The 26,786-nt window shown below is 43.5% G+C and overlaps 1 protein-coding gene across 3 annotated transcripts; it reads right to left on the bottom strand.

Annotated features, from left to right (window-relative positions):
- Window positions 1-355: 355 nt before the first annotated feature.
- Window positions 356-26,786, bottom strand: LOC112266892 (tyrosine-protein kinase BAZ1B). 3 transcript variants are annotated; one of them, XM_042297249.1, is made up of 22 exons: window positions 26,279-26,786; window positions 26,011-26,130; window positions 24,481-24,597; window positions 23,421-23,565; window positions 23,038-23,257; window positions 21,637-21,758; window positions 21,159-21,356; window positions 19,524-19,697; window positions 17,837-19,361; window positions 16,655-16,793; window positions 16,272-16,417; window positions 13,456-13,570; window positions 13,205-13,303; window positions 9,894-10,074; window positions 9,459-9,644; window positions 8,556-8,703; window positions 7,684-7,830; window positions 6,866-7,013; window positions 6,453-6,571; window positions 3,976-4,109; window positions 3,314-3,420; window positions 356-3,012 (listed from the first exon to the last, which is right to left on the bottom strand). In XM_042297249.1, exons 2-22 carry the CDS (start codon window positions 26,127-26,129, stop codon window positions 2,409-2,411), a joined length of 4,893 nt encoding a protein of 1,630 aa, XP_042153183.1. In that variant the 5' UTR covers window position 26,130; window positions 26,279-26,786; the 3' UTR covers window positions 356-2,408. The 3 variants fall into 3 exon arrangements, with proteins under 3 accessions (XP_042153183.1, XP_042153182.1, XP_024300566.1); XM_042297248.1 differs by having other exon boundaries at window positions 26,011-26,786; XM_024444798.2 differs by lacking the exon at window positions 7,684-7,830 and having other exon boundaries at window positions 26,011-26,785.

Below are 26,786 nucleotides of genomic sequence, written 5' to 3'. Positions count from 1 at the left end.
AGACTGCTGAAGCCCCCACGACAGTGTTCCAGCCGTCACAGCAAGGCAATGAAACCTGAGACAGAGTTTCACTTGACTCCACAAAAGCTTCCTTAATAGGACAGTTTCAGGCAAAGTTGTCCCCCCTCAGATGACTGGGAGCAGCTTTAATTCCACAAGGCATCTTCAAACTAATTTCTCCACTAAGCATACATGTACTGGGTTGTAACCATCTTTCACAATGCACAGGACCTTTATCAACATTTACATTTCAGTCATTAAGCACACAACTTAGAATCAGTGCATTCAACCGAGGAAGGTAAACCAACCACAAAAGAATAAAGATGACAGAAATAAGCAAGACAGTAGAAAGCGATACCATTGTATGATGTTTTATTAAAAAGTAAAGAAAACATACGTCAGCCTGCGGTCCCATGGCTAACTCCTCCCCACTGGCAATTCTCTATCAGGTTTACCATTGGCAGTGATGGCTGGGGGAATACTATTAACCTCAAAACAAAAAGGGAAAGATCTAAACTTCATACCCATATCCTTAAAAAAAAAAAAAAAATGGGGGATTCTTTGCATGTGAGCCCCACACCTGTCCAACCAATCCCGACCCCAGTTGCGACGATAAATATATATTTTTAAAGTGTAAAATACTTTTAGTTCCTCCGGAAAGAAAGAATCTACAACAGGAATTTTACTGACGAGGGCTGTCACTTCTGCAATTCTTTAGATCTGCTCTTCCATCTAAATATTCAATGTAATTGAACAGCCAAAAATGACATTTATATAATTTCAGACACAGAATTCGAGTAGTACAAAAAAAAAAGAGCTTTTTAAAACTGCCCAAATGATAAGTACCAAATTAAAAATTAGATCATAGGCTTGCGATTCAATGACAGTAGTGTTAGAAAAGCACTAACATACTGCATAGAACTGCACATACAGGACAGGTCATAGTCAAGACATCTGCATTGTATGACTACCTAACCGGTGTTCTGTAAATAGATACCCCAACACCCCATCTGAGAATTACTCCAAGGACCATAGCGCTCTCCAAGGTTCGATTATGGTACAGGGTACACACAAGTTTTTTTTTTAACACCTACTCCACAGTAGAATGTGCATGAGGTTTTTGAAGGAAAGGATATGAACAAGACAAGAGGTTCTCAAGGGACCATGACTTGCACTATGCTGGTTAAAAGTGCAGGAGTATAGCACCACCTGGTGCTAATGAATGAAAACATACACAATAAGGAGTTTGAAGCAATGGTAATAACCTGAAGGATTTGAACCGAACAACCCGGCTCATGGTCCACGAACCCTCCTCCACACACAGATCGCCAACATCGGACTAGAACCTAACCAGACCTTGTAGTGATGACACGGCATAAAGATGACCGCTGACAAATCTTTGAGGAAGGAAGTGGTTATCGCTCGCAAGTATTTCATACACTTCCTTTGAATCAATTCGGCCAAAATGTGCAACAAAACAAATAATGAAAATCCCATTTTCAAGTCAACAAAACACATTTCCATGCATTTAGACCATGGCTATGCTTGGATTTGTAGTTTAAAATAATAAATGCCTATAATGTCAATGAGACAGTAGAGCCCTACCACAAAAGGCAGCCCTAATTTTACAGGGAGAGAACTACAGGGCAGAGTTTAAGGGGAATCATCTACTGAATTTGAGGACATTCTGGAGGTGAAAGGTCGGGCAACGCGGTGGACCAGGAATGAGACACTGCAACAAGAACAGAGTCCTCTGGAGAAAGAGGGGGTTAAAATGTACCGTTGTTTTTACAATAGGTCTTTTCATTGTCAACACAGGAAACTGAATTGCATACGTAAAAACCTGGATTATCTGTATGGTTCAAATGTTTAGGCAGAATGATGGCTAGGCCGTTGGTGCGTAGCCTGAAGGAAGAATTCAGACACACACACAGCAAGGGCTTTGGTGCCTTCGCACGGCTGGGTTGCCCAAAGGCCAGTGTTTAGTCACGTCAAAAAGCAAAACCAGAGAATGAGGACTGTACATCAACATAAATGAGTTATTTCCTGGACAACGGTTAACAGCCCAAGCCGCACAGAAGCTAAATTACAACTTTAAACCTGGGAGGATGACCAGAATGTAAGGTGTGTGTGGGGGGGGATAAATTAAAATTCTCAAAGAGCTCTGACAAATCCTCTCGTCTTAGATGTAAATGTCTGTTTGAAAAAAAGTCACCAAATATTAAATCGCATTACAAATATAAATCAGTTTCTTTTTTTTACTCAAAAATATTAACATAAAACCAAAAACACAAAAAACTCCATCTGAGAAGTTGAGTCCCATTTCCTCAGAATTGGGAGGGGTGTTCTGTTTTCATTTTAGGGGCAGAAATTTGAAAAGACAAACACAAGAAGCACCCTGGACTTCATTATGAACGTTTTTGCCGCTTGGAATGTCGGTGGCTGGCCCCGTTCTCCTCGTCACTATCCCCACCATCGCCCCCCCGCTGCCGAGTTCTCCGGTTGCCGCCCTCCTCGCCATCACTCTCTTGCTCTCGGTAGTCTCTCCGGCTGGACGTGGCCGCCGCCCGCTTGCTCTTCCTCTTCACGCTGCCCTCTTCCTCGCTCTCCTCCTCTTCCTTTCTCCTCTGCTCCACCACTACTTTCCTGGGCCGACCCACCTTGCCTTTCCCATTCGGCATCTTCCGAACCTTGGGCGTCTCCTCTTCCTCCTCGTCCTGAGGGGTCCGACTGACCCTCTTCCTCTGGCGCCGGCGCAGGTAGCCGAGGCCGGGTAGCAGCTTGTGGAGCAGCTGGGTGAAGCTCTGCTCCGTCTTGGCCATGCAGGAGAGCACCGAGCTGCCCGTCTGGTTGTACTCCTCGGCGTTGGAGAACACCAGCTTGACGTCCTCCAGGAAGTCCTGGGCGTGGCGGTACTGGCCCTCGCTGAACTTGACCTGCATGGTCTGGAAGTCCATGGGGCTGGAGATGATGTCAAAGTAGTCCTCCGCCTCCTCTACTGACACCGGCTCTCTGGAGCGAGAAGAGAAGACAGGGAGGTTAGGGGTCAGGTCTACCGTCTCAGATCTATATATCTTGATACTATTTCCATGGAATTCACATGGACACTTACACTGAACCTGCATCTAATCAACGGTCTGATATTTATATATAGTTAGTGTCAATGTATGTAGTTACATTGAGAAAGGAGTACAAGTCCAAAGTTAGTTGTGACAGTCAAGCCATAGTTTAAACACTTTCAGGAGACACTTCCCAGCTTCACAAATGTTTAACTGCATGCCAGTCTAACAGACTAGTAGTGCATCAGTCTCACCTGAACGGCCAGCTGTAGCGGAATTTGACCAGTTTCTGCAGGATCTCCTCGCTCCTCTCCAACTCCAGGGCCTGCCGACGCACACCTGTCTTTGAGCTCTGACGCACCTGCAGCAAACCAAACACCATATTAGTATTGGCAAGGGGTCAAGTTATCTGCATAGAAGCTGGCTTACTAAAGGCACTTTTTTTCCTTCCCAATTTCATGGAATCCAATTGGTATATACAGACTTGTCCCATCGCGGCAACTCCCATACAGAGAGGCGAAGGTCGAGAGCCATGCGTCCTCCGAAACACGACCCTGCCAAGCCGCACTGCTTCTTGACACACTGCTCGCTTAAACCCGGAAGCCAGCTGCACCAATGTGTCAGAGGAAACACCGTACAACTGGCGACCGAAGTCAGCGTGCATGCGGCCGGCCCCACCACAAGGAGTCGCCAGAGAACGATGGGACAAGGACATCCCGGCCGGCCAAACCTTCCCCTAACCCGGACGATGCTGGGCCAATTGTGCACAGCCGCATGGGTCTCCCGGTCGGTCACGGGCCGGCTGCGACACAGCCTGGAATCGAACCCGGGTCTGTATTAATGCCTTAGACCGCTGCACCACTCGGGAGGTCAGACCAAAGTCTTTCTAACCATGAGCCACAGGGTGTGTTCTCACCAGCTCGTCGATGTCTGCAGGACTGCTAGGGGCGGCCCTCTGTTTGCTGGGTTTACTGGGGGGAGAGTGCTTCTTAGACAGCTTACTGGTCGCCTTCAATGCTTTAGAGTTCTTTGTCTTCTTCCTTGATCTCACTGGGAAGCAGAAGAGTCCAGTTAAATATACACCGACACCATCAGAAAAACATTTCAATCAGCCATTTGTTGTACCTGTATGAACTGTAAGAATAGGGGTGAAGCTATAATGACAAGTAAAATGCTAAAACATCCAGATTAAAAAATATATATTTTAATAAACATCCTAAAAAATATCTCTGGTCGACTAGGCTCATCAACAATCCCAACTTCTCAGAGGGAGGGAGCTATGTGAAGTCAAGAGACCTCAAAATGCACTGGGCCGAATCCTCACTCACAGTTTGGTTTGCAATGTTATGTTGCCAGATCTGCGGGGGGTGAAAAAACGACCTGCTACGGCAGCACTATAACCACCGGTCTTCCAAGCCCAATTGTGTGTGGTTACCTTACGTGCAGGCCTAAACTCACAGAGGATCACTCTGCCACATACCGTCAGCCAAGCCGGGGGTGAAAAGCCCACCAGATCAAAAAGGGACAACGACACTCAGACAATGAAGAGGGGAGAGAATGAGCTCAGAATACTGCACCACATTCCTGTCATTCCCATCTTTCTCTGCATCTGTAAAATGTTTGGGCTGTTCAGTTCTCTGGTCAGGACAGGAGAAAGTCTGGGCCCTAGTATCTATGTAAAACCCCTGCTACACTACAGGCCCTTCCCACTCAGGCCCTTTAAGTCTAAACTAACTTGTCCACTCAGGAACATTCCCTGTGTTCTTGGTAAGCGACTCCAGTGAAGATTTGGCCTTGTGTTTTAGGTTAATTAATCTCCCAGTGTCTGGTGGAAAGCAGACTGACCCAGGTTTACCACTAGGATTTTGCCTGTGATTTATTTGTATTATCCTGAAAAACTTGTCCTTAGCAATTACAAGCATACCCACAACATGATCCAGCTACCAATATGCGAAAAAATATGGAGTGGTACTCAGTAACGTGTTGTATTGGATTTCCCCCAAACATAACTTTTTGTCCTGAATACAAAGTGTTAATTGCTTTGCCATTTAAAAAAAAAGTATTACTGCCTTGTTACAAACAGGAAGCTTGTTTTGGAATATTTGCATTCTGTACAGGTGTCCTTTTCACTCTGTCAATTAGGTTAGTATTATTGAGTAAATACAATGTTGATACATCCTCAGTTTCTCCTATCACAGCCACTAAACAAACCGTTTTAACGTCACCATTGGCCTCATGGTGAAATCCCTGAGGGGCTTCCTTCCTCTACGGCAACAGAGTTAGGAAGGACACCTGTACCTTTGCGGTAACTGGGTGTATTAATACACCATCCAAAGTGTAATTAATAACTTCACCATCCTCAAAGGGATATTCAATGTCTACCTTTGTTTTTACCTACCTTCCAATAGGTGCCCTTCTTTGAAAGGCATTGGAAACTCTTCCTGGCCTTGGTGGTTGAAATTCACTGCTTGACATTACAGATAATTGTGTGTGTGTGGAGCACAGAGATGCGTTCATAACAAAAATCCTGTTAAAACACTACTGTTGAACACAGTGAGTCCATGCAACTTAAGTGATTTAACTTTTTTTTTTTTTTTTACTCCTGGATGTATTTAGGCTTGCCATAAAGGGCTGAACACATGACTCAAAGCATTTCAGCTTTTCATTTGTAAAAATGTCGAAAAACATGATTCCACTGACATTCTAGGGTATTGTGTGTAGGCCAGTGACAAATCTAAATGTAATCCATTTTAAATTCAGGCTGTAACCACAAAATGGAAGAAGGGGTGGGAATACTTTCTGAAGGCACTGTACATAAGGTCCCTTGGTCAAGAACTGAATTTCAAGCACAGATTCAACTCGTGAAAACTGGCAGTGATTGGTAAATGGTTAACAATAACAAACCAGACTTTAAAATAGCTCTTTAAGCATGGTTAAGTTAATAATTATGCACTGGATTATGTATTAAGCCACCCAGACACATCAAAGACACAGTCGTCCTTCTGAGCTGCAGGACAGGAAGAAAACTGCTCAGGGATGTCTCCATGAGGCAGCAGGTGATTTTAAAACAGCGGTGGCTGAGATGGGAGAAAACTGAGGATGGATCAACAACATTGTAGTGATTACATTTCTAATATATTGTTATTTTATTATTATTATTTACTACCATATTTATTATTATAAGTTATAATTTTATTACAATGTATACATTGTTGCTTTGGCAATATTGACACCATTTTCATGCCAATAAAGCAGCTTGAATTTGACGCCGAAATAATGACCTAAATGACAGAGTGAAAAGAAGAATACAAATCTACTTCAAAATCTATTGGCAAGACTCAGTACTGTTACATTGGGTAAGTAAGGGTCCCTACTGGGGTCAATAATACTCACAGCTGTGGCCCACGGCCTTGTAATCATTATCCTCCTTATCCTCTTCATCAGAGTCCTCGGTTTCAGACTCCTCTTCGTCCTCAGAATCCTCCTCTTCCTCAGTGTCCTCATTGTAGTTTCTGGAACAACAAGTAGCCATCAGCATTCTGTTAAAGAGCGTTCGTCCAATAGCAAAACAGGCTTTTCTTTACACGCCGTAAGTTTGGAAGAACATTTGAAACTAGGGGCTGATTCGGGGGCTCATCAGTGGAGTCAAAATAATAAAACACTAGAGTTTTTTTCCTAGTGGCTTCTACAGTACCACCTTTAGATTGAAACAGCTTAATTGTCAAGTTTGACGAAGAACCAGAAAGTTTAGACACAGCTAAGTCCTTAATCCTCCAGTGAGGTGTGTGTTATCGTGTGAACCCTACCTTCCGCGGGAGCAGCGTCTTTGCACGGCGGGCTGGCAGGCGGGACACAGCCACTCCCCCTGGGGGATGCGGTAGAGGGCGGGGCGCAGACAGAACAGGTGGAAGGCCTTGTTGCACTCGTCACACAGGATGAGCTTGTCATCCTCACCTGAAGGAAGGATGGAGAGAGGAGAGAAAATCATCATCGCAGACTTAGTAAATAGTTTAGGCCTACACTGTCATTAACTCTATACATACATTTTTAATTGTCTGAAGTCACTAAGACCAGCAAAAGTTATATTAAATAAGGAGAAGCCTCTCTGTATGGAGTGTACGTGCAAAACCTACAACTGAGCAAACAATGTCCGCGCTGCATGCCTCACAGCCCAGGACCCACACCTACAAGGAGTAGTGGATGATACGGGATTGAGCCAAGAAGCTGCCATCACACATCAAAGTTCATTTGGCTAGGGCCCAACTTACAATGAGACAGTTGGTCAAACCCCCAGGGATAAGGGCACACCCATTATTTCTACCAAAACAAGGATTCATCATAATCATTTATAACCTATATAAATGTCTCTCATTCCCAAATATTTGTAGTTCAAGATAAGGTTACAAGCCATGTCTAACCTGAAATCACTGGGTAGGTTTCCAATACACCATCTCTGCTAATGTAAGATCAGCAACATGGATAGGAGAAAGCAGTGTGTTGAGATGGATAGGAGAAAGCAGTGTGTTGTCACACATGGCCTTGAGTATTGTACTTCTACTTATAGTAATTATATTACCAATACTTATACAGGGCCTTATACTGTAGTATCGTACTGCTAGTTCACCTGTAGTGTGGCTTTGTGGCAGCATGTGGTACACCTGCACCTGTCTGACACTACTCTGTCCCTGCTCTGGGCTCGTCCACCTGCCCTGCCTGGGACTGGGGCTAACCATGTCCCGCAGCACGAGGACAGGAGGCCTCAGCCCTGTCCCTGGAGAGAGTACAGGCTGTTATTGGAAGAGAGAATGGGTTCCAATAACGCAACTGGTTAAATCAGGTAATACATTTACTAGAGCAAAGATCAACACATACAGTTGAAGTCAGATGTTTACATACACCGTAGCCAAATACATTTCAACTTAATTCTATATTTTTTTATTACAATTCCTGACATTTAATACTAGTAAAAATGTCCTGTCTTAGGTCAGTTAGGATCATCACTTTATTTTAATAATGGGAAATGTCAGAACAATAGTAAGAGAATGATTTATTTCAGCTTTTATTTCTTTCATCACATACCCACTGGGAACATACACTCAATTAGTATTTGGTAGCGTTGCCTTTAAATTGTTTAACTTGGGTCAAACGTTTCAGGTATCCTTCCACAAGCTTCCCACAATAAGTTGGGTGAATTTTGGCCCACGATAAGTTGGGTGAATTTTTTTTTGGGTGGGGGGCAGGACCGAGTTTGGGAAATGCTGGTATAGCTGACTCAATACTGAGAAAGGTTTTCTTGACGAGACCTTGGGGCACGATGTGCAACCCCCCCCCCCACAGTTTTTAAAAGTTTTTATTTACCTCTGATCGACTTGTGTTAAAATTAGATCCACTTTTAGGACACCATCTGTAATAGTTTCTTACTAATTGGCACTTCCTTTCCATTGACACCAGTTTCGGACTCCCTCATACAGCAACAGGACGTCGAGGATCACCCACCTTTCCTGCGGCACACCTTGCAGCGTGCGTTCTCTGCCGACATGTCCCACTTGATGCAGGCGTCCAGCATGCCCAGCAGCACGTGCATCCGGGAAAAGGTCTGGGCCTCGCGGATCGCTGTCTTCCATTTCTCTACTGCTGTCGCCACCTGCACGGCAGACAAATTACTACTTTTTTTAAATAACTTTTTTTTTTTATTGTATCGATTTTTACAGAAGTGTTTAAAGTGCACTTTAAAACATTTATTTGATTTGAAAAGACAGTCCTCCTTAAGCTCAAATACAGCTTGGGGTAGAAGCCCTTTAAAACCAGATCAAGGATCAGATTACCCTAGCTTCAATCCTATCCTTAACCATTAGCAGGATGAAGAAACATCGGACTCAGGACCAGTCGTCAGTATTACCCCTTTCATATACAGACACATATCCCACTTTTGTTAACCATGCCATCTTCTTCATACCACATTGTGTTAATATCTGAACGAGGTAGAGGGTAAAAAAACATTTCCAACCCACCTCGAGAACCTAGTCATGACACTGTAACCAAAAGACTGGTAATGGGTCTGCGAGAAAAGATCTGTTTTATGTAGGTAAATTCAATAACACTACTGTTTAACACCTTCCTAGTTTGAATTGCAAAAAGGCCCCATGGTTTAATCATCCCTCTTCCAATTGCCGGTTACGCACTGACATGTATAAAAGGGGTTATTCAAAAAAATATAGATTTTTATTTATTTAACTGGAGAGCGTGAGTTAAGAACAAATTCTTATATACAATGATGGCCTACACTGCTCGAGCTACTTGCAAGAAAGTGATTAAAAAAAGGGGCTGTTTGAAAAGGGGTTGTCTTGTTTTAAATTACAGGCAACATAACATGTTCTGTCTAAAATAGGTATTACTCACCCTTGCCTCCTCCGCCAGCTTCTTCTCCTCATCCACCTCCTCAGTTTTCCTGCTCTCCTCTCCTTCCTGCTTTTTCTTCTTCTGCTGCTTGGGGGCCATGAAGCCCTGCAGGAACTTCTTGATGACGCAAGCCTGGAGGGTGATGACGCACTCCCCAAAGTCCTTTAGGTTCTCCAGGTCACGCACCTGAACACACAGAGACAGACAGGAGTCAGAGGGGAATGGTCAAGTTCAGAGGTCATACTCTTCTGGATGTACAAGGCCCAAAGACAAATACAGGTAAATGGGCATTGACGAAAATCTTGAAAAGTTTGTAGATACAAAATAATATGTATGGCCATTAGTTTTTCCTGCCCATATGACCTGACCAGATATGTGATCAGGATAAACTCCTGATTCCAAACATGTCAATTGATTGTGTGAATAAATAGTTACCTTTCTCTCAAACTCATCCATGCTGTCGTCCATGTAACCCAGGCCGCCCTTCTGGAGGCGCGAGGCCACCTCGATGACATCGCTGCGCAGGTACTTAAGCAGCTCCTGGTGGCCGTCGCAGCTCCTCAGCCCCGGGTTCCCCTTGCGGGCCAGGTTGATAGAGTGGAGGATGTCCTGGTACCTGTCAGCGTACAACACCCAGTCAATCAGTCACACACATAAACCTGATCCATGTGATCTAACCAGGAAAAACACTGGGCCATTTGCATAAATAGGACTAGATAAAGTGTGGCGTCGCTCACAAAGCAGTCATTGGGTGAGTGAATCAATTGGTGGAGGGTCAAATCAAATTTTATTTGTCACATGCACATGGTTAGCAGATGTTAATGCGAGTGTAGTGAAATGCTTGTGCTTCTAGTTGCGACCACGCAGTAGTATCTAACAATTTCACAACTACCTTCTACACACAAGTGTAAAGGAATGAATAAGAATATGTACATAAAAATAGATGCATGAGCAATGGCCGAACGGCTTAGTCAAGATGCAGTATATGGTATAGAGTACAGTATATACATATGAGTAATGTAGGGTATGTAATAGACGTCGACCGATTAATCGGAATGGCCGATTTCAAGTTTTCATAACAATCGGATATCGTTTGTATTTTTTAACACCTTTATTTAACCAGGCAAGTCCGTTAAGAACACATTCTTATTTTCAATGATGGCCTAGGAACGGTGGGTTAACTGCCTTGTTCAGGGGCAGAACGATAGATTTCTTTACCTTGTCAGCTCGGGGATTCAATCTTGCGACCTTACAGTTAACTAGTCCAACGATCTAACCACCTGCCTTACATTGCACTCCACGAGGAGCCTGCCTGTTAGACGAATGTAGTAAGAAGCTAAGGTAAGTTGCTAGCTAGCATTAAACTTATCTTATAAAAAACAATCAATCATAATCACTAGTTAACTACACACTTCTTACGTTTCCTGCGTTGCATATAATCGATGCGGTGCGCATTCGCGAAAAAGGACCGTCGTTGATCCAACGTGTACCTATCCATAAATATCAATGCCTTTCTTAAAATCAATACACAAGTATATATTTTTAAACCTGCATATTTAGTTAATATTGCCTGCTAACATGAATTTCTTTTAACTAGGTAAATTGTGTCACTACTCTTGCAACAGAGTCAGGGTATATGCAGCAGTTTGGGATGCCTGGCTCGTTGAACTGTGTGAAGACTATTTCTTCCTAACAAAGACAGCCAACTTCACCAAACGGGGAATGATTTAACAAAAGCGCATTTGCAAAAAAAAAGCACAATAGTTGCACGACTGTACCTAACCATAAACATCAATGCCTTTCTTAAAATCAATACACAGAAGTATATATTTTTAAACCTGCATATATAGCTAAAAGAAATCCAGGTTAGAAGGCAATATTAACCAGGTGAAATTGTGTCATTACTCTTACGTTCATTACACGCAGAGTCAGGGTATATGCAACAGTTTGGGCCGCCTGGCTCGTTGCAAACTAATTTGCCAGAATTTTACGTAATTATGACATAACATTGAAGGTTGTGCAATGTAACAGGAATATTTAGACTTATGGATGCCACCCGTTAGATAAAATACGGAACGGTTCCGTATTTCACGTCTTGTTTTCAAGATGATAGTTTCCGGATTCGACCATATTAATGACCTAAGGCTCGTATTTCTGTGTGTTATTATGTTATAATTAAGTCTGACTTGATAGAGCAGTCTGACTGAGCGATGGTAGGCACCAGCAGGCTCATAAGCATTCATTCAAACAGCACTTTTGTGCGTTTTGCCAGCGGCTGTTTATGACTTCAAGCCTATCAACTCCCGAGAGGCTGATAGGCTGGTGTAACCGATGTGAAATGGCTAGCTAGTTTGCGGGGTGCGTGCTAATAGCGTTTCAAGCGTCACTCGCTCTGAAACTTGGAGTGGTTGTTCCCCTTGCTCTGCAAGAGCAGCGGCTTTTGTGGAGCGATGGGTACCGCTGCTTCGAGGCTGTTGTGGATGTGTTCCTGGTTCGAGCCCAGGTAGGAGCAAGGAGGGGGACAGAAGCTATACGGTTACACTGGCAATACTAAAGTGCCTATAAGAACATCCAATAGTCAAAGGTATATGAAAACACAAATGGTATAGAGGGAAATAACTACAACCTAAAACTTCTTACCTGGGAATATTGAAGACTCATGTTAAAAGCTTTCATGTGTTCTCATGTTCTGAGCACATATTGCACTTTTACTTTCTTTTTTTGTTGAATTTTACCCCCTTTTCTCCCCAATTTCTTGGTATCCAATTGTTTTAGTAGCTACTATCTTGTATCATCGCTCCAACTCCCGTACGGACTCGGGAGAGACGAAGGTTGAAAGTCAAGCGTCCTCCGATACACAACCCAACCAAGCTGCACTGCTTCTTAACACAGCGCCATCCAACCCGGAAGCCAGCCGCACCAATGTGTCGGAGGAAACACTGTGCACCTGGCAACCTTGGTTATCGTGCACTGCGCCCGGCCCGCAACAGGAGTCGCTGGTGCGCGATGAGACAAGGATTTCCCTACCTGCCAAACCCTCCCTAACCCGGACGACGCTAGGCCAATTGTGCGTCGCCCCACGGACCTCCCGGTCGCGGCCGGTTACGACAGAGCCTGGGCGCAAACACAGAGTCTCTGGTGGCACAGCTGGCGCTGCAGTACAGCGCCCTTAACCACTGCGCCACCCTGAAGGCCTTCACTTTTACTTTCTTCTCCAACACTTTGATTTTGCATTATTTAAACCAAATTGAACACGTTTCATTATTTACTTGAGGCTAAATTTATTTGATTGATGTATTATATTAAGTTAAAATAAGTGTTAATCTAGTATTGTTGTAATTGTCATTATTACAAATAAAAAACATTGTATTTTAAAATCGGCCCGATTAATCGGTATCTGCCTTTTTTTTGGGGCCCTCCAATAATCGGTATCGGCGTCGAAAAATCATAATCGGTCGACCTCTAGTATGTAACCATTATATAAAGTGGCATTGTTTAAAGTGGCTAGTGATACATTACATCCAATTTTTAATTATTAAAGTGGCTAGAGATGAGTCAGTATGTTGGCAGCAGCCACTCAATGATAGTGATGTCTGTTTAACAGTCTGATGGACTTGAGATAGAAGCTGTTTTTCAGTCTCTCGGTCCCCGCTTTGATGCACCTGTACTGACCTCACCTTCTGGTTGATAGCGGGGTGAACAGGCAGTGGCTCGGTATGTGGACTATAAGGCAAATGTCTCCTCACCTGACTTGCAGCTTGGTCTTCAGCTCACTCTCTCTCACACCCTGCGTGTGGAGGCTCTCCACCAGGTCATCGAGTTCCCGTGGAGCATCACACACAAACCTTCAACATAAGCATGGTGTAAACACATAATATTACCATAGCACAAATATAATCTGATCTCTGGTGTAAGTATCGTTTTAACATTGTTATTGAACGACTAATCTGTATGGTTATCAAGTCAACCAATGATCTTCTGTTTTTGAGTTTCTCACCAGAGGTTCTGTCCCTGGTTGGGAGTGGTGGTCTCGATGCAGACAGCGGCTAGCACCCCCTGGTGGGCTCCCTCGTTCAGAGCACCATCTAGACTGCCACCGTCCTCCTCAACATCTGCAGGACCAGAAACAGAACAGGGTCGTGTTCAGTAGGCACAAAGGCAAAGAAAGTTAGGGACTCTCTGAACTTGACCAATAAGAATAGCTTATTTTAGTTTTTCCTGTTGCACTAGGTTTTTCTACGGTGTGACCTAATGAATACGACCCAGGTTTAACGCTGCAACTACTACAACAAATAATATTAAGAATATTATAGGTTTCACAGAAGTGATTATATTATTCTCTTAATTCTTATTTCTTACTTGACATGGTCAAATAACTAACATTTTTTTCCTAAGTTGCCCAACAGAAACTATAGGGTCATGAGTAATTTAGCAAAGAATGGTACTGTTATAAGCGGTTTCACTTAAATCCTCATATCAGTCGCCCCGTTTGCCCTAGAGACTAAACTTTGTATGTAGGCGTCTTTTAAATGCTGAACAAATTTGCCTCAAGGGCCCATAAGGTCACTCAGGTTGATTTTCCTCCATTTTGGAAATGTTGAAAAACATTAACTCAAATTCAGTACGTAGGCCTCTCTTAACTTCAGGGTTCATACACATTTTTGACGTATGGAATATCATGACTTCTACGTTTAAAAAAAAGTGTGTGTCATGTGGTATTGACCCAGAGGCTGCTCTCTGATCCCATGTAGCATCTCCTGTCATTGTGCAAGGCACTTAAACCAACCAACAGGGGGTTGGTTGGTTGGTTGGTTGGTTAACAGGCTGACTAACATCTATTGATTTGTCATGTCCCATACATTGGATGCCCAAATCAACTGGAAGTATTTTAAGAAACAAGTTGAAGCCACATAATCCAAAAGAAAAGCTACAGCTAATCTTTTTAACCCCCTCAAAGTAGAATACCAGTTAGACAACTGTATAAAACACGTGGTCAACCCTCAGTCTGGAGAGCTACTAGTTCTGCAGGCTTTTGATCAAGCTCTGCTCAAACAGAGGGGTACTGGAATAACAGCCTACACATCCACTAGCTGTCATGTATAACATTGCAACCAAATACATTATGCCTTTTGAAATAATTCACTAATTTAATACATCAAAGATCAAATGCTATGGTAGGCTACACATCTTTTTATTCAGCTGAAGCAAGCCCACAAATTTTCAGTAAAATTGACCTTTTAGTGTAGTCATTTTGATCGTAGCTACCTTAGAAGTGTTTACTTTGCAGGCTGACTAGCATCTATTGATTTGTCATGTCCCATACATTGGATGCCCAAATCGACTGAAAGTATTTTAAGAAACAAGTTGAAAAAAGAAAAGCTAATCCAAAAGAAAAGCTACAGCTAATCTTTTTAACCCCCTAATACTAACTAATCCCAGCTAATACAATGGAGAAGTGAATCGTGTGTAAAATCGTGTGTAAAAATAATGGTTTAAATTAATCAACTTTATATGGCCTTTATTCGCAAGTTTCAGTGGAATTCTTTTTTGGAACATGACGAAAACATACATGCTAACTGCAGCTAAACAGTTTATAGGGTACAATATACATTTTTAACTGGCTACCTAGTCTGTTCTCTATCATATTTTACAGGCTATATATAGGCCTAACTGCTGCTGCAATGTCCGACAGTATCTCTCTGCGAGCAACGGAGAAGTTGATGGAAAACTTTTTTTAAATTCCATTACTTCCAGGATTTTCCTGACGTACGAACCCTGTAACTTTGTTTGAGAGAAACGAAGGGATTGGTTAAGACAGCGATTCCCAAACTAGGGATCACCCGATATAAAAAAATGGGGTCGCGTGAGATTTTTCACATTGAGAGAGGAACTTTGGTGACTTATGAAAATAAAATGTGTCTCCTTGGGAAACTGAACACAAGCATGCAGGTGTTTAGGTTCCTGACTCAAAGAGAATACCCTGCCGTCTCATTTTGATCATTAATGCAATGTTCAAAACTCAGAAATCTCCAACTTCCGTGTGTTCAAGACAGCTGGGAACATGTATAAAAATAAAAATATAAAAAGAGCTCAGACTAGGAAAAATTGTTTTGAACAGTTACAACTCAGAATCTCAGGCCTCTTTCGAGAACTCAGACTTTGGAAGAAGATCACTGAAGTCATGATTTGACCATAAAAACCTATGGCACCCTTTGCCAGCTCATGTCTGTGTGAAACTGGATTTAGTGATCGTCTGCATTAAAACCAAACATCGATCCAGGTTGGATGTGAGAGCAGAGATGAGGTCGACCACACACCCCGACTTTGACTTAGGTTAAGAGATGGCTGAGTTATTAATAAATAAGGAAAGCAGATTTTACATGTCCATTGAAAGCATTTGTAAATCCACTCCACGATGGCCTATCAACTTGAAACTAAGTTTGGCACTGAGATCTTAAGATAAACCACACCGAATTTCGTATTGACATCTAAAACAACTCATTCTTTGCATATGTAACGCTAATGCTCAAAATCTGCAAGCATCTTCTCCTCGTGAACCATTCGTCAGATTCACTCCAGATTTTGTATTTAGACTCATGATTCCACATAACAATAGTTTCTACATGATCGAGTGCTTGTTTTGTTATTCAACTGATCTTGTGTCCTTTCTGTCATGTGCACACAGCTATATTTATCAATTATATTTATTTACTCTTCTGGGACGAGGCACTAAACATAACTAGTGAAGAGCATAAGGTGTACTAGTACTAAGGTTTGCAGACTCTCAGCTGTGATGACAGTGTACGAACTTACCATTAGTCTCCTCTTTGGTAGCTTCCTCGTCCTCAGGCTCGGCTGTAGCCTCTTCCAGGGGGAGGGTGTAACTGTAGTCAATGCTGTCGTGCACCCAGCCCTTCTCTATGTACAGGCCAGGTACAACATCAGAAAACAGCCAGTACCTAACACACAGACAAAGAGTTGGCGGGTCAATACAGATGGTAATATAAACCAACAGTGACCTGCATCAACTGTATGTGGTAAAACGGTTTACATAGTTGTCGATTCCTAATATAACCAATGTCTTGGGACCGTTGAGGATGCATGCACTAAACCAGAGCACTATGTGCATGTATCAAGAGTCGACTGTAAATAAAACACCTAAACATATTGTGAACCTTTGAATTGTGCGTGCTGACCTGTTATGGTTTCGATCAGTTCCCAGTGGGATTCTCCTCAGCACCAGTTTGGCTTTGGCGATGCCGTCCTGGAAGGCCCTCTCCGCTGCAGCCTTCTGCTTGCGGACACGCTCCTCCTCCGCCTCTTTTTCCATACGCTCTGAGGGGAGACAAAACAGAATTTGAGCCGGCACTCATTCATAACAGAGCATTGCCATTGCATAAATCCCCTAAGCAACTATGGACTCAACCATAGCTATCTTATCCTTTCTAATTGTCCCCCACAATGAAAATCGGGGTGAGGACTGTGGATCTGTCTCCGTCTGTTAATAAGTTAGTCACACGAGACATCAGACCGCATTGGCCCCATTAACGAAACTTGTGTGAAAGATGAGTCTTACCATAGAGATGTGGCATTTACAAAATGGCCAGATAATGGCGCTGTAACAGATTTCAAAGTTTGCATTTTCAAGGTCAAGCCCCTCGCCGTTTGATCTACAATCATGACATTTGGAACATATGTTCCTTGTGAGGAGAGGGACCTATTTGCCTCAGACTCATAAGGTCAGACATGGAATTTCCACCATTTTCCCCATCTTTTTTTCTTTTATAAATTCAAAAAGAGTTCCCCGCGACTCTTCTGCCACTGAATGACCAATCTGCATGAAACTTGCTGTGGCATCTATGGACAATGCCACATCAAGCAATATTTTCCAGACTAGTACCTAAAAACATGGCCGCTATTGACCAATAAACTTTCATGTGCGCGTGGTCTGGCACTAATGCATATCAATCTGTCAACGATATTCATATTGTAACAACATTTGGTACACATGTTGAAAACACTCAACAACATATGCAAGAACAATCATATCGACCACACGGTGGCGCTATAACGGACACATTTCTATTTCTTGATTGGTTTGACTCAGCGATGAAATTTGGCACACATGCTCTGGGACAGGAGTCTAGCTTACCCACAAACTCAAAACACCACTGGCTGAATTTTGACAAAACTTGAGTGAATGATGTGTCTTGCCATAGAGACCTGGCATTTTAAAAATTACACTGATTGGCTCAAAGGGGCGCTGCATCATTTGTGGGGACGACATGTTTACGGTTGCCTAATGATAGGGAGTATTTCCTCACCAGGAAAAGGAAAACTGGCCCAGTCTAATGATCTACATGTCCAGCTGTCCTTACCTTTGTTCTGTCTGTCATGCTCCTCCTTTTCCTTCTTGGCCTGGATGGACATCAGCCTCCTACTCTTAACCGTACTGATCATGTCTTCCGGCTCCGCGGCCACCGGCTCTGCTTTCACCTTCACCTCTTTCTTGGTGCTACCCTCTTTCTTCTTCTCCACCTTGGTGGTGGCTGACGGCGTGTCGCCACTGGCAGCCTCCTCGCCTTTGACATCAGCTTGTTCCTTGCGCCGTTGCTTCTCAGCCCGCTTGCGGTCGTTGACCTCCTTGAGTGAGGCCAGCCTATCCTTCCACAGCTCGGCCGAGCGCTGCTGCATGGAGTCCACGTGGTCCTCCACCGAGTAGGTCATGAGGATGCGGTGAGACAGTGCCACCAGCAGGCTGGCCTTCTCCGTTGACGTCAACTCGAACACCTCCACCGCCTCCAGCCGCTCAAGGAACTCACTGCTTACCACCTGGTCGAAGCCCCCTAGGGGGCCCCAATCATCCCCCCCGGAGCCCGAGTCATCGCCGTGGGCGTCACACGGCCGCAGGCACAGGCGCACCAGCTCAGAGACAGAGTGGAGGGTGAGTGGGATCTCCGACAGGGGCATGTCCAGCTCGCTGTAGCCCTCGGCCAGCTCGTCCTGCAGCAGGGTCTGCAGCAGCACCACCAGCACACGGTTCAAGTAGAGGAAACCTGCCTTCTCCCCAGCCAGAGCCTCCATCAAGGCCACTGCCGTCACCGGGTACTGGTCATCGGGCATTAGCAGGCCTGCGTAGCAGTTGAGGAAGTCCGCCACCATGGCCACATCTCCGAACAGGGAATTGGGCAGGCCCTCTGGCATGTCGACCAGCTTGAAGACAGGCAGTGCCTTGCCGCCCTCGATCTCCAGGTCCTCATAGCGGCGCTGCTGCTCACGGCGCACCTGCAGCTCCTTCTCCCGCCGCTCCTTAGTCTTCTCCCGGAGCTTCTCCTTGATCTCCTCACGCCTCTTCCTCATCACGTCCCGCTTCTCCTCCTCGCTCATGGCCGCCCATTTCTTCTTGTGCTCCAGCAACTCCCAGCGCTTCAGGACAAGATCGCAGAGCTCCTCAGGAAGCCGGCCCCGGTCCTCAGGCGAGAGGGCCTTGGCCGCCTTGGATATGAGACAGGACATGGCGTTCCTCTTGTCCTCCTTGCCCTTGTGCTCCTTGTAGTAGCGCAGCAGATGCAGGGCCATGGGGTGCAGGGACTTGCCAAGCTTGGGGGTCCCTGGGCCAGTGCTCCGGGCTCTCTTCTTGAGGCTTCCAGCGGAATGAGGGCTCTTGGCCAAGTCCAACAGAGTCATTTGCTTCATCTTGGGCTTCTTGGCGCCTCCACCCTTTTCATCCTTTTTGAATGATGCCTTCTGGCCGCTCTTGCCGGGGGTCTTTTTGCCAGTAGCAGATTTCTTGTCTCCAGGTTTTTTGCTGGATTTGGGGGAGGAGAGTACAGAAGCCCCACCCTCTCTTTTCTTGGGGGTTCCGGAGTTCTTTACCTTCAGAGGTGAGCCATTCATTTTCATCTACAAAATAAATGGATGCTTTATTGATTCAGTCCATTGCAAGACTAAATATGCAAATTCAATTGAACATCTAACAAATCCTCTGATTCTTTAGAAAACCACTAAGCCAGCTAAAAATATATGCAAATGAGATTACATCAGCATGTATAAAATTTGAGAAACCTGCATGTGGCCCCAGATTGTAGGGCTCAGGGGCATGCCGAGAGAATCATTTTTCTTCTCGTTCCCCGAATTCCCTCCTCCCGGGGTGTTCGAGGTCTTCAGCTTCTTACTGAGTTTGCCCTCTGTTGAGCTCAGGCTCTTGCGCTTGGCTGAGACTGGATTCTCTGTGAAAAACTAGAAGGCAAACAAAACTATTAGTCACATACTTAAAAACAAATGTTATATAAAAAACACAGTGCCTTCAGAAAATATTTATACCCCTTGACTTAAGTTGCATGGACTCTGAAATAATAGTGTTGAACATTTGTTAAATGACTACCTCATCTCTGTACCCCACACACACAATCTGTAAGGTCCCTCAGTCGAGCAGTAAATTTCAAACAGATTCAACCACAAAGACCAGGGAGGGCACCTATTGGTAGATGGGTAAAAAAAAAACAAAGCAGACATCGAATATCCCTTTGACCATGATGAAGTCATTACACTTTTTCATGGTGTATCAATACATATCACTACGAAGATAAAGGCATCCTTCCCAACTCAGTTGTCGAAGAGGAAGGAAACCGGTCATGGATTTCTCTAGGAGGCCAATCAATGGAGAAAACTGAGGATAGATCAACATTGTAGTTGCTCCAAAATACTAACGTAATTCACAGAGTGAAAAGGAAGCCTGTGCAAAATAAAAAATATATTACAAAACATGCATCCTGTTTGCAACAAGGCACTGAAGTAATACTGCAAAAGAATTGACAAAGCAATTCACTTTTTGTCCTGAATAGAAAGTACTGGATTTGCCCCAAACGTATTACTGAGTAAGCCTCTCCATATTTGCAAGCATAGCAGCGGCTACATCATGTTATGGGTGTGCTTGTAATCTTTACGGACTGGGGAGATATTCAGGATAAAAATAAATAAAGACAGATTGGAGTTAACCACAGGCAAAATCTTAAGAGGTTCAGTCTGCTTTCCACCAGACATTGGGAGATGAATTCGCCTTTCAGTAGGACAATAACCTAAAACACAAGGCCAAATCTACACTGGAGTTGCTCACCAAGAAGACAGGGAATGTTCCTGAGTTGACAATTTAGTTGATTTAAATCTACTTGAAAAATCTATGGCAAGACCTGAATATTGTTGCCTAGTAATGATCAACAACCAATTCGACAGAGCTTGAAGAATTTACAAAATAATAAAATGGGCACAATCCAGGTGTGGAAAGCTCTTAGAGACTAACCCAGAAAGACTCAGCTACAGTCGCTGCCAAACATTTCTTCTTCAAAGTATTGACTTAGGGAGTGTGAAAACCAATGTTCAAAAATGAGATATTTCTGTATTTAATTTTCAATAAATTATCAAAAACCTCTAAAAACATGTTTTCACTGTCATTATGGGGTATTGTATGTAGAAGGGTGAGATTTTTTAACATTTCAATTCAGGCTGTAAGAACAAAAAGGTAAATAAGTCAAGGGGTATGAATAGTTTCTAAAGGCAATGTATGATGCTGTTTTGTCTTACTGTTTTATTTTATCAATATGTCCATCACATAATCCATTGCGCGAAAATCAACAGGAGATTATGTGGAGGTTTTTGGACAACAAAAAAAAAAGTTAAAACCCCATATAAATCTAGGTTTACCTTGTGTGGATCCAGGAGGAAGTCGCTGAATTTGCTGGGCAAGTTGAACTTCTTCACCAGTTCATCCTCCACCACCCAGGGGGCCGTCTCTCCCATCCCAAGCCGGAGTGCATAGTGGCGGATGAAGTAGCGCATGATCTCCTTGGTCGGAGGGCGCTCAGTCCGGAAGAGGCTGTCCACTGGGACATCACTGATGACCTGTTGGTGTAGGGTTTAAAAATGTATATAAATTACATAACATAGACCCCAGTGTTATGTTCATTACAGCATGCAATGGAAAATATTTTCAATCTATTTGGTAACGGAAAACAAAAATGTGCATTTCTTATTCGACAAGTTTAGGTAGACCCTTCCTGTTCCGATCCATTCCCCCCCCCCATTGTGTAACCAATGAAAACGACCCAGTTACATAAAACATGTGCACACTTGATGGCCAGAAGTGAACCAGACATTTTAAAGCAGTGGAGAGAACGCCAACCTTGTCCTCACTGATCAGCTTCACGTCATACTTGTGTGGCAGGAACTTTGGCATCACCCATCTCTTCTTCTCCTCCTTCATAGCGGTGGGAGTTTTCCTGGGGGAGCGCCGTGCTCGGTCACCTAATGGGAAACAAGCACACAGTATATTTTTACACGCATGTGAATTTTTGGGGATCAGGCCTGTGTGGATTTTACGCTATTTTTACATGTACAAATTTGTCCATTTGACAATTCTCTTTAATAATGTAAAAACTGAGGTCTCTGAACTGGCACACATCTTAAAGCTCCATGTGCTATATTTTAGGGATGTGTCAAAACTGATGGTTTTTAGTTTCAATTAAGACAACCAGTTGAGGTAAGTTGCTTTACTAATCAGTGACTTTAAATTCATCAATCAAGTAACAAGGGAGGAGTGAAAACCCGCAGTCACTCGGCCCTCAATGGAATGAGTTTGACACATGGTTTAAACTGACATGTTTATTATTTTTTGCATTGCATTCATATATAAAATAGTTTTCCTTTAAAACCTCTTAAAGCTAGGGGGCCAAATTTTCCCTTTTGGATAAATAGCGTGCCCAATTTCAACTCCCTGCTACTCATGCCAAGAATATAAGATATGCATGCATATTATTCATAGATTTGGATAGAAAACACTCTGAAGTTTCTAAAACTGTTTGAATCATGTCTGAGTATAACAGAACTTATGTAGCAGGCAAAACCCCGAGGACTAACTGTTCAGAAATATTTTGTGGTAACGTAAACTGTTTTTTTCTGGATCAAACGCGCTTTATAAAACGGACATTTTCGATATATATGGACGGAATTAATCGAACAAAAGGACCAATTGTGATGTTTATGGGACATATTGGAGTGCCAACAAAAGAAGCTTGTCAAAGGTAATGCTTGTTTTATATTTTATTTCAGCGTTTTGTGTAGCGCCTGCTATGCTAGCTCCTTTGTTTACTGCTGGTGCAGATAGTGCAGGCTATTAGATAATAGCTTCTTATGCTTTCGCAGAAAAGCATTTAAAAAATCTGACATGTTGGCTGAATTCACAACGAGTGTAGCTTTAATTGAGTATCTTACAAGTGTGATTTAATGAGTTTGAATTTTTCAAATTATATTTGAATCTGGCGCTCTGCATTTCTCCCAGCAATTGGCCAGTTGAGACACTAGCGTCTCCCCTATCCATATTAAGTACCTTACACCACTGTAACTGCACTGCAATTAACATTTTGTTGGGAAAAAACAAAAAATGGGTCAGGGTTTTCCTTAACTTTAAGGATCCCAATTTAGTTTAAACGTTCACACACCTACTGTGGTGGATTTTGGTGTAGGTTACCCAAAATCTAATAATTGTATCTGTTAGCACAACATGTCCCAAAGGTGCTGTACTCACTGAGGCTCTCTCTCCTGCTTTCCCTAGTCTCCCTGGGGCTCTCCTCCTCTCTGGGCAGCTGTTGTTCCTTCTTCTGGTTCTCCTGGCTTGCATTCTCCTTGTCGCTGGAAGGAGAGTCGCAGGCTCCCTCTAGCTTCTTCTCTGACGTCTCCCCCTCAGCATTCCCCTCAAGCGGGTGTATCTTCACGACCTTAACCCGCAAACTCTTTTCCTTCCCCACCTTGATAAAAACAAAATGAATAGGTGGAGGGGGGTAAAAAGCTATTTAATTTTCTATCAACATATTTTCCATTAACAGTATTTCTTCCACCTTCATTGACTACTATCACACCACATGAAAACAAACATTCACAGCATTCGACCAAAATAAAATAAAAACTCACCAGAAAGTCACACTCCTCATCTATGGCGTACTTGGTGAGGATCTCCACCCAGGCCTGGTCCACCAGCTTGTCCAGGGAGACCGTGTTGTGGTGGACCATCTCCAGGACGGGCTTCTCAAACCATAGTGGGTATTCCTCCTGAAGCCTGGACATAAAACACTCATGTCAAACATCTCATTTATCTAACCCTCAATAGAAAATGCCAGCAATAAACAGTCTTCTTACGCTAAATGATTTGGGTTTATTGGCGCACTTCCACTCAAATAATTTTAACAGATGGCTTAGTATGGCTACTGTTATTTCATTAATCAAGTTACCTGCAAATGCTTACCATAATTCATAAACATGCATGGAGCAGTCCAATCCAAGGAATACATACAAATGAACACACCTCAATGAAACAGACTGCTAGGACCACCAATGCCTATCCTATCTGTACACAACCACTTCTCCAACAGGGGGAGCCAATTCAAACCCTGGCTTCTCTTCCTGGTATAAATAGACATCTTTAAATACGGCTGCTGATCCTGACTGGCCTGCGCTGAGGGTGCCGGAGGAGCACAGCCTGGCTGTGGCACTGCTCTGAGGTCATTCGTGTACACACAGAACTCAAAGCTTAATGTCCTCCCACAGCGCTCAATGCCACAGCAGCCAATCTGGACACGTATCAAATGAGAGAACCTAGACCTGGTCTATAAACAATCCCTAATCCAATCCCTTCAGATGCACACAAGTGCCTAGGGGTTGTTTCTAGACCAGGCCACACTAATTTTGCACCCTCCTCTTTTCATGAAATAAAATGCATTCTCCAAGGCACTGGATTCCAGGATGACTCAATCCATACGTCCTGCAAATAGAAAGGAAGAAGGCGTGCAGGGAACGTCCAATAACATAGGTGTAAATCATGTGACCTTCAACTGGAGTCAGTGAGCAGTGTGTGCTACAGACGGAGCTACACTGATCTTTTTAGCCTCTGCATGTAATGGTTTATTTCTTTTGAAACAGAGCATTTCTGTTAGCGGTCGTAATGTCTCTCAAGCTAGACTTGCTTGTTACTCACAGTTCAGTGACTTCTTGCTCCTCCTCCCAGGCCTCCTTGTGTGTGAGCTGGTTGCTGCCGGTGCTCTTGCATGTCCAGATGCGTTCAGCGTATCTCTGCAGGCGCGCATCATACTCGCTGTAGCCATTTCATCAGGATAACAACATATATTCCCCGCAATCGCATAGTGTGAGTACTAGGACACAGGATAGGAACATCCACTTAGTCACTTGACTCAGTTAGCTCTACAGCATACCCAGAGAGACCCCACATTCATAATTAATTAATCATGTTAGGAGCAATTGATCTCAATAATTAAAAGGCCGGATGTGAGGGACGTCCCACACCAAGCATACATTCTGGATCTTTTCATAACAGAGCCAAAGCGCAGGATAATCCCCAGAAACGCCGTGCTCCAGCTGAAACTAAATCTGACAAGTCTTCCTCTCTGTAGGGACTAAGCAGTGTGTTAAAACACATGTTTATATCATTCGGACATTGGCATCTAGAACTAGATGTTAAGCAGTACAAACTTTACTTATTATATTGCACTGACTCACAAAATGCAGAGCACAAACGTTTGGTTTGATGATGCTTTGCACTGGTATAGTAGTAGTATTAGGGTTTGTTTACAGGTGGCTCGTAATTGGCTGTTTATCAGATAAAGTTAGTGTACTGTACCTTTAGACTAGACAGACAAAAAGTGGGCATCTTGGCCTAGTGAGTTATGCAGCCTCAAGGAGCAATACATGTCAAACTCACGTGGGGCACCAAAATACTTCTGTATATTTTGGTAGTAAGGCTAGGGGACCTCAAAACAATGCATTGAACTGTATTTTTATTACACCGCTGAGCAACCTGAACGATGCATTAGTATATCAATCGGGCATGCCTGGCGGCCATGCACCGGCTACACTTGATTGGAAAGCGATTCATGTCACGAACACGTTTGCCGTTTCTTACAAGTCATATCACAACCGTTGTATTTCCAACAAGTCAAACTTACCAGTTTGATCTGCAAGTCAAATCCTTCCGATTTAATCATGAACTAACGTTAGTGTCAGAACTGACGTGATATAATATGCTTGTTTAGTCTACACTGTAAAGTTAGCTAGCCATGCTAGTAATCGCGCCACCGAGACGGCATGACAAACTCCGAGACCGTGAGAATCCCCCAAACCAGTTATGCATAGATCAGCTAGATAGCGCAATTGTCAAGTAATAGTAGTAACTTTAGTAGTACCTAACTAGACAAACCGTAACGTTAGCTAACAGTTAACTAGTTTTAAAAAGAGAGCACAACTTTGACTACGAAATAACAGTGAGTGACTGTGTTGGCATATTACGATAGGGAAAACAATCCCAAAGTAGCACAACAAATCCGACATAGCTAACGTTAGCTATTTAGCTATTATTAATATTCAGAAGCTGAACATTTAAAACACTGACACAAAACGCGATGTTCCGATAAGTGTGCATAATGGTTTTGCTTTGACAGTCAGCTAGCTAGCTGGCGAACTGAGTCGGCTTTGCCATAATGTGAAAGGATACTCTTTGTTCCTGAAGGCCTCCTTGGTGTGTTCGATGATGTAGACCTCCTCCTCTGGGCCTGGCGGCTCGGCTAGCGGCTTAACCAGCGGGTAGGGTTTCCGGCCCAGCAGTGGTGCCATCCTGAATACGAAACGGTAGCGATGACGTCTTAAAAAATAAAACTCCTACCACAAAACTATGCAAAATATGACAATATGGCCTTAGCATGTAGTCAAGTATCCAAAAAATATTCCAGGAGCATTCAACGTGTAGCATCTAGCTAGCTAACCTAGCAAGTCGGCTAAATCCTCGCAAACAATAACACAGCACTTCTTGCTAGCAGTCAAATCGCATCCTTGTTCTGTTCGCCGGTAGTTGTGACATTGTTAATCAACACAAACTTGACAAAAACAGCCGTTTAAAAATGTGCAATGATAATGGACTCTTCGGGTAGGCTATCCGGAGAAACTTCTGCTAGCTCGTCCCAAAGGAGGATGGAGAGGCGAGCTGACAGAATTCTCCAACTCGCGGCAACAGCGGAGGTTCTCGTCAGGGTGTCTGGCGCGCTCTCCACTCCGGTCTCAAAGACTAGGCCTCTTCTCACCGAGCGATTTTTTTTTTTGACTCGCAGTTTCCGTCCATGAAAGTTTAAGTTGTTACAATGATAGTAAAGGGTTGTAATAACTTAATTGAAATACGCAAGAGATGAATTACTGGGTTGGAAAAAAATGGCGGGAGTTTCCGCCCGGCAAAAATACTGCACAACCCCAAAACTCAGTTTCCCCAGCAGCAAATAG

The sequence above is a fragment of the Oncorhynchus tshawytscha genome, linkage group LG14 (genome assembly GCF_018296145.1).
Source record: "Oncorhynchus tshawytscha isolate Ot180627B linkage group LG14, Otsh_v2.0, whole genome shotgun sequence".
Lineage (NCBI taxonomy): Eukaryota > Metazoa > Chordata > Actinopteri > Salmoniformes > Salmonidae > Oncorhynchus > Oncorhynchus tshawytscha.
Note: the sequence above shows the minus strand (reverse complement) of the source record. Positions and strands in the feature narration are given on the sequence as shown.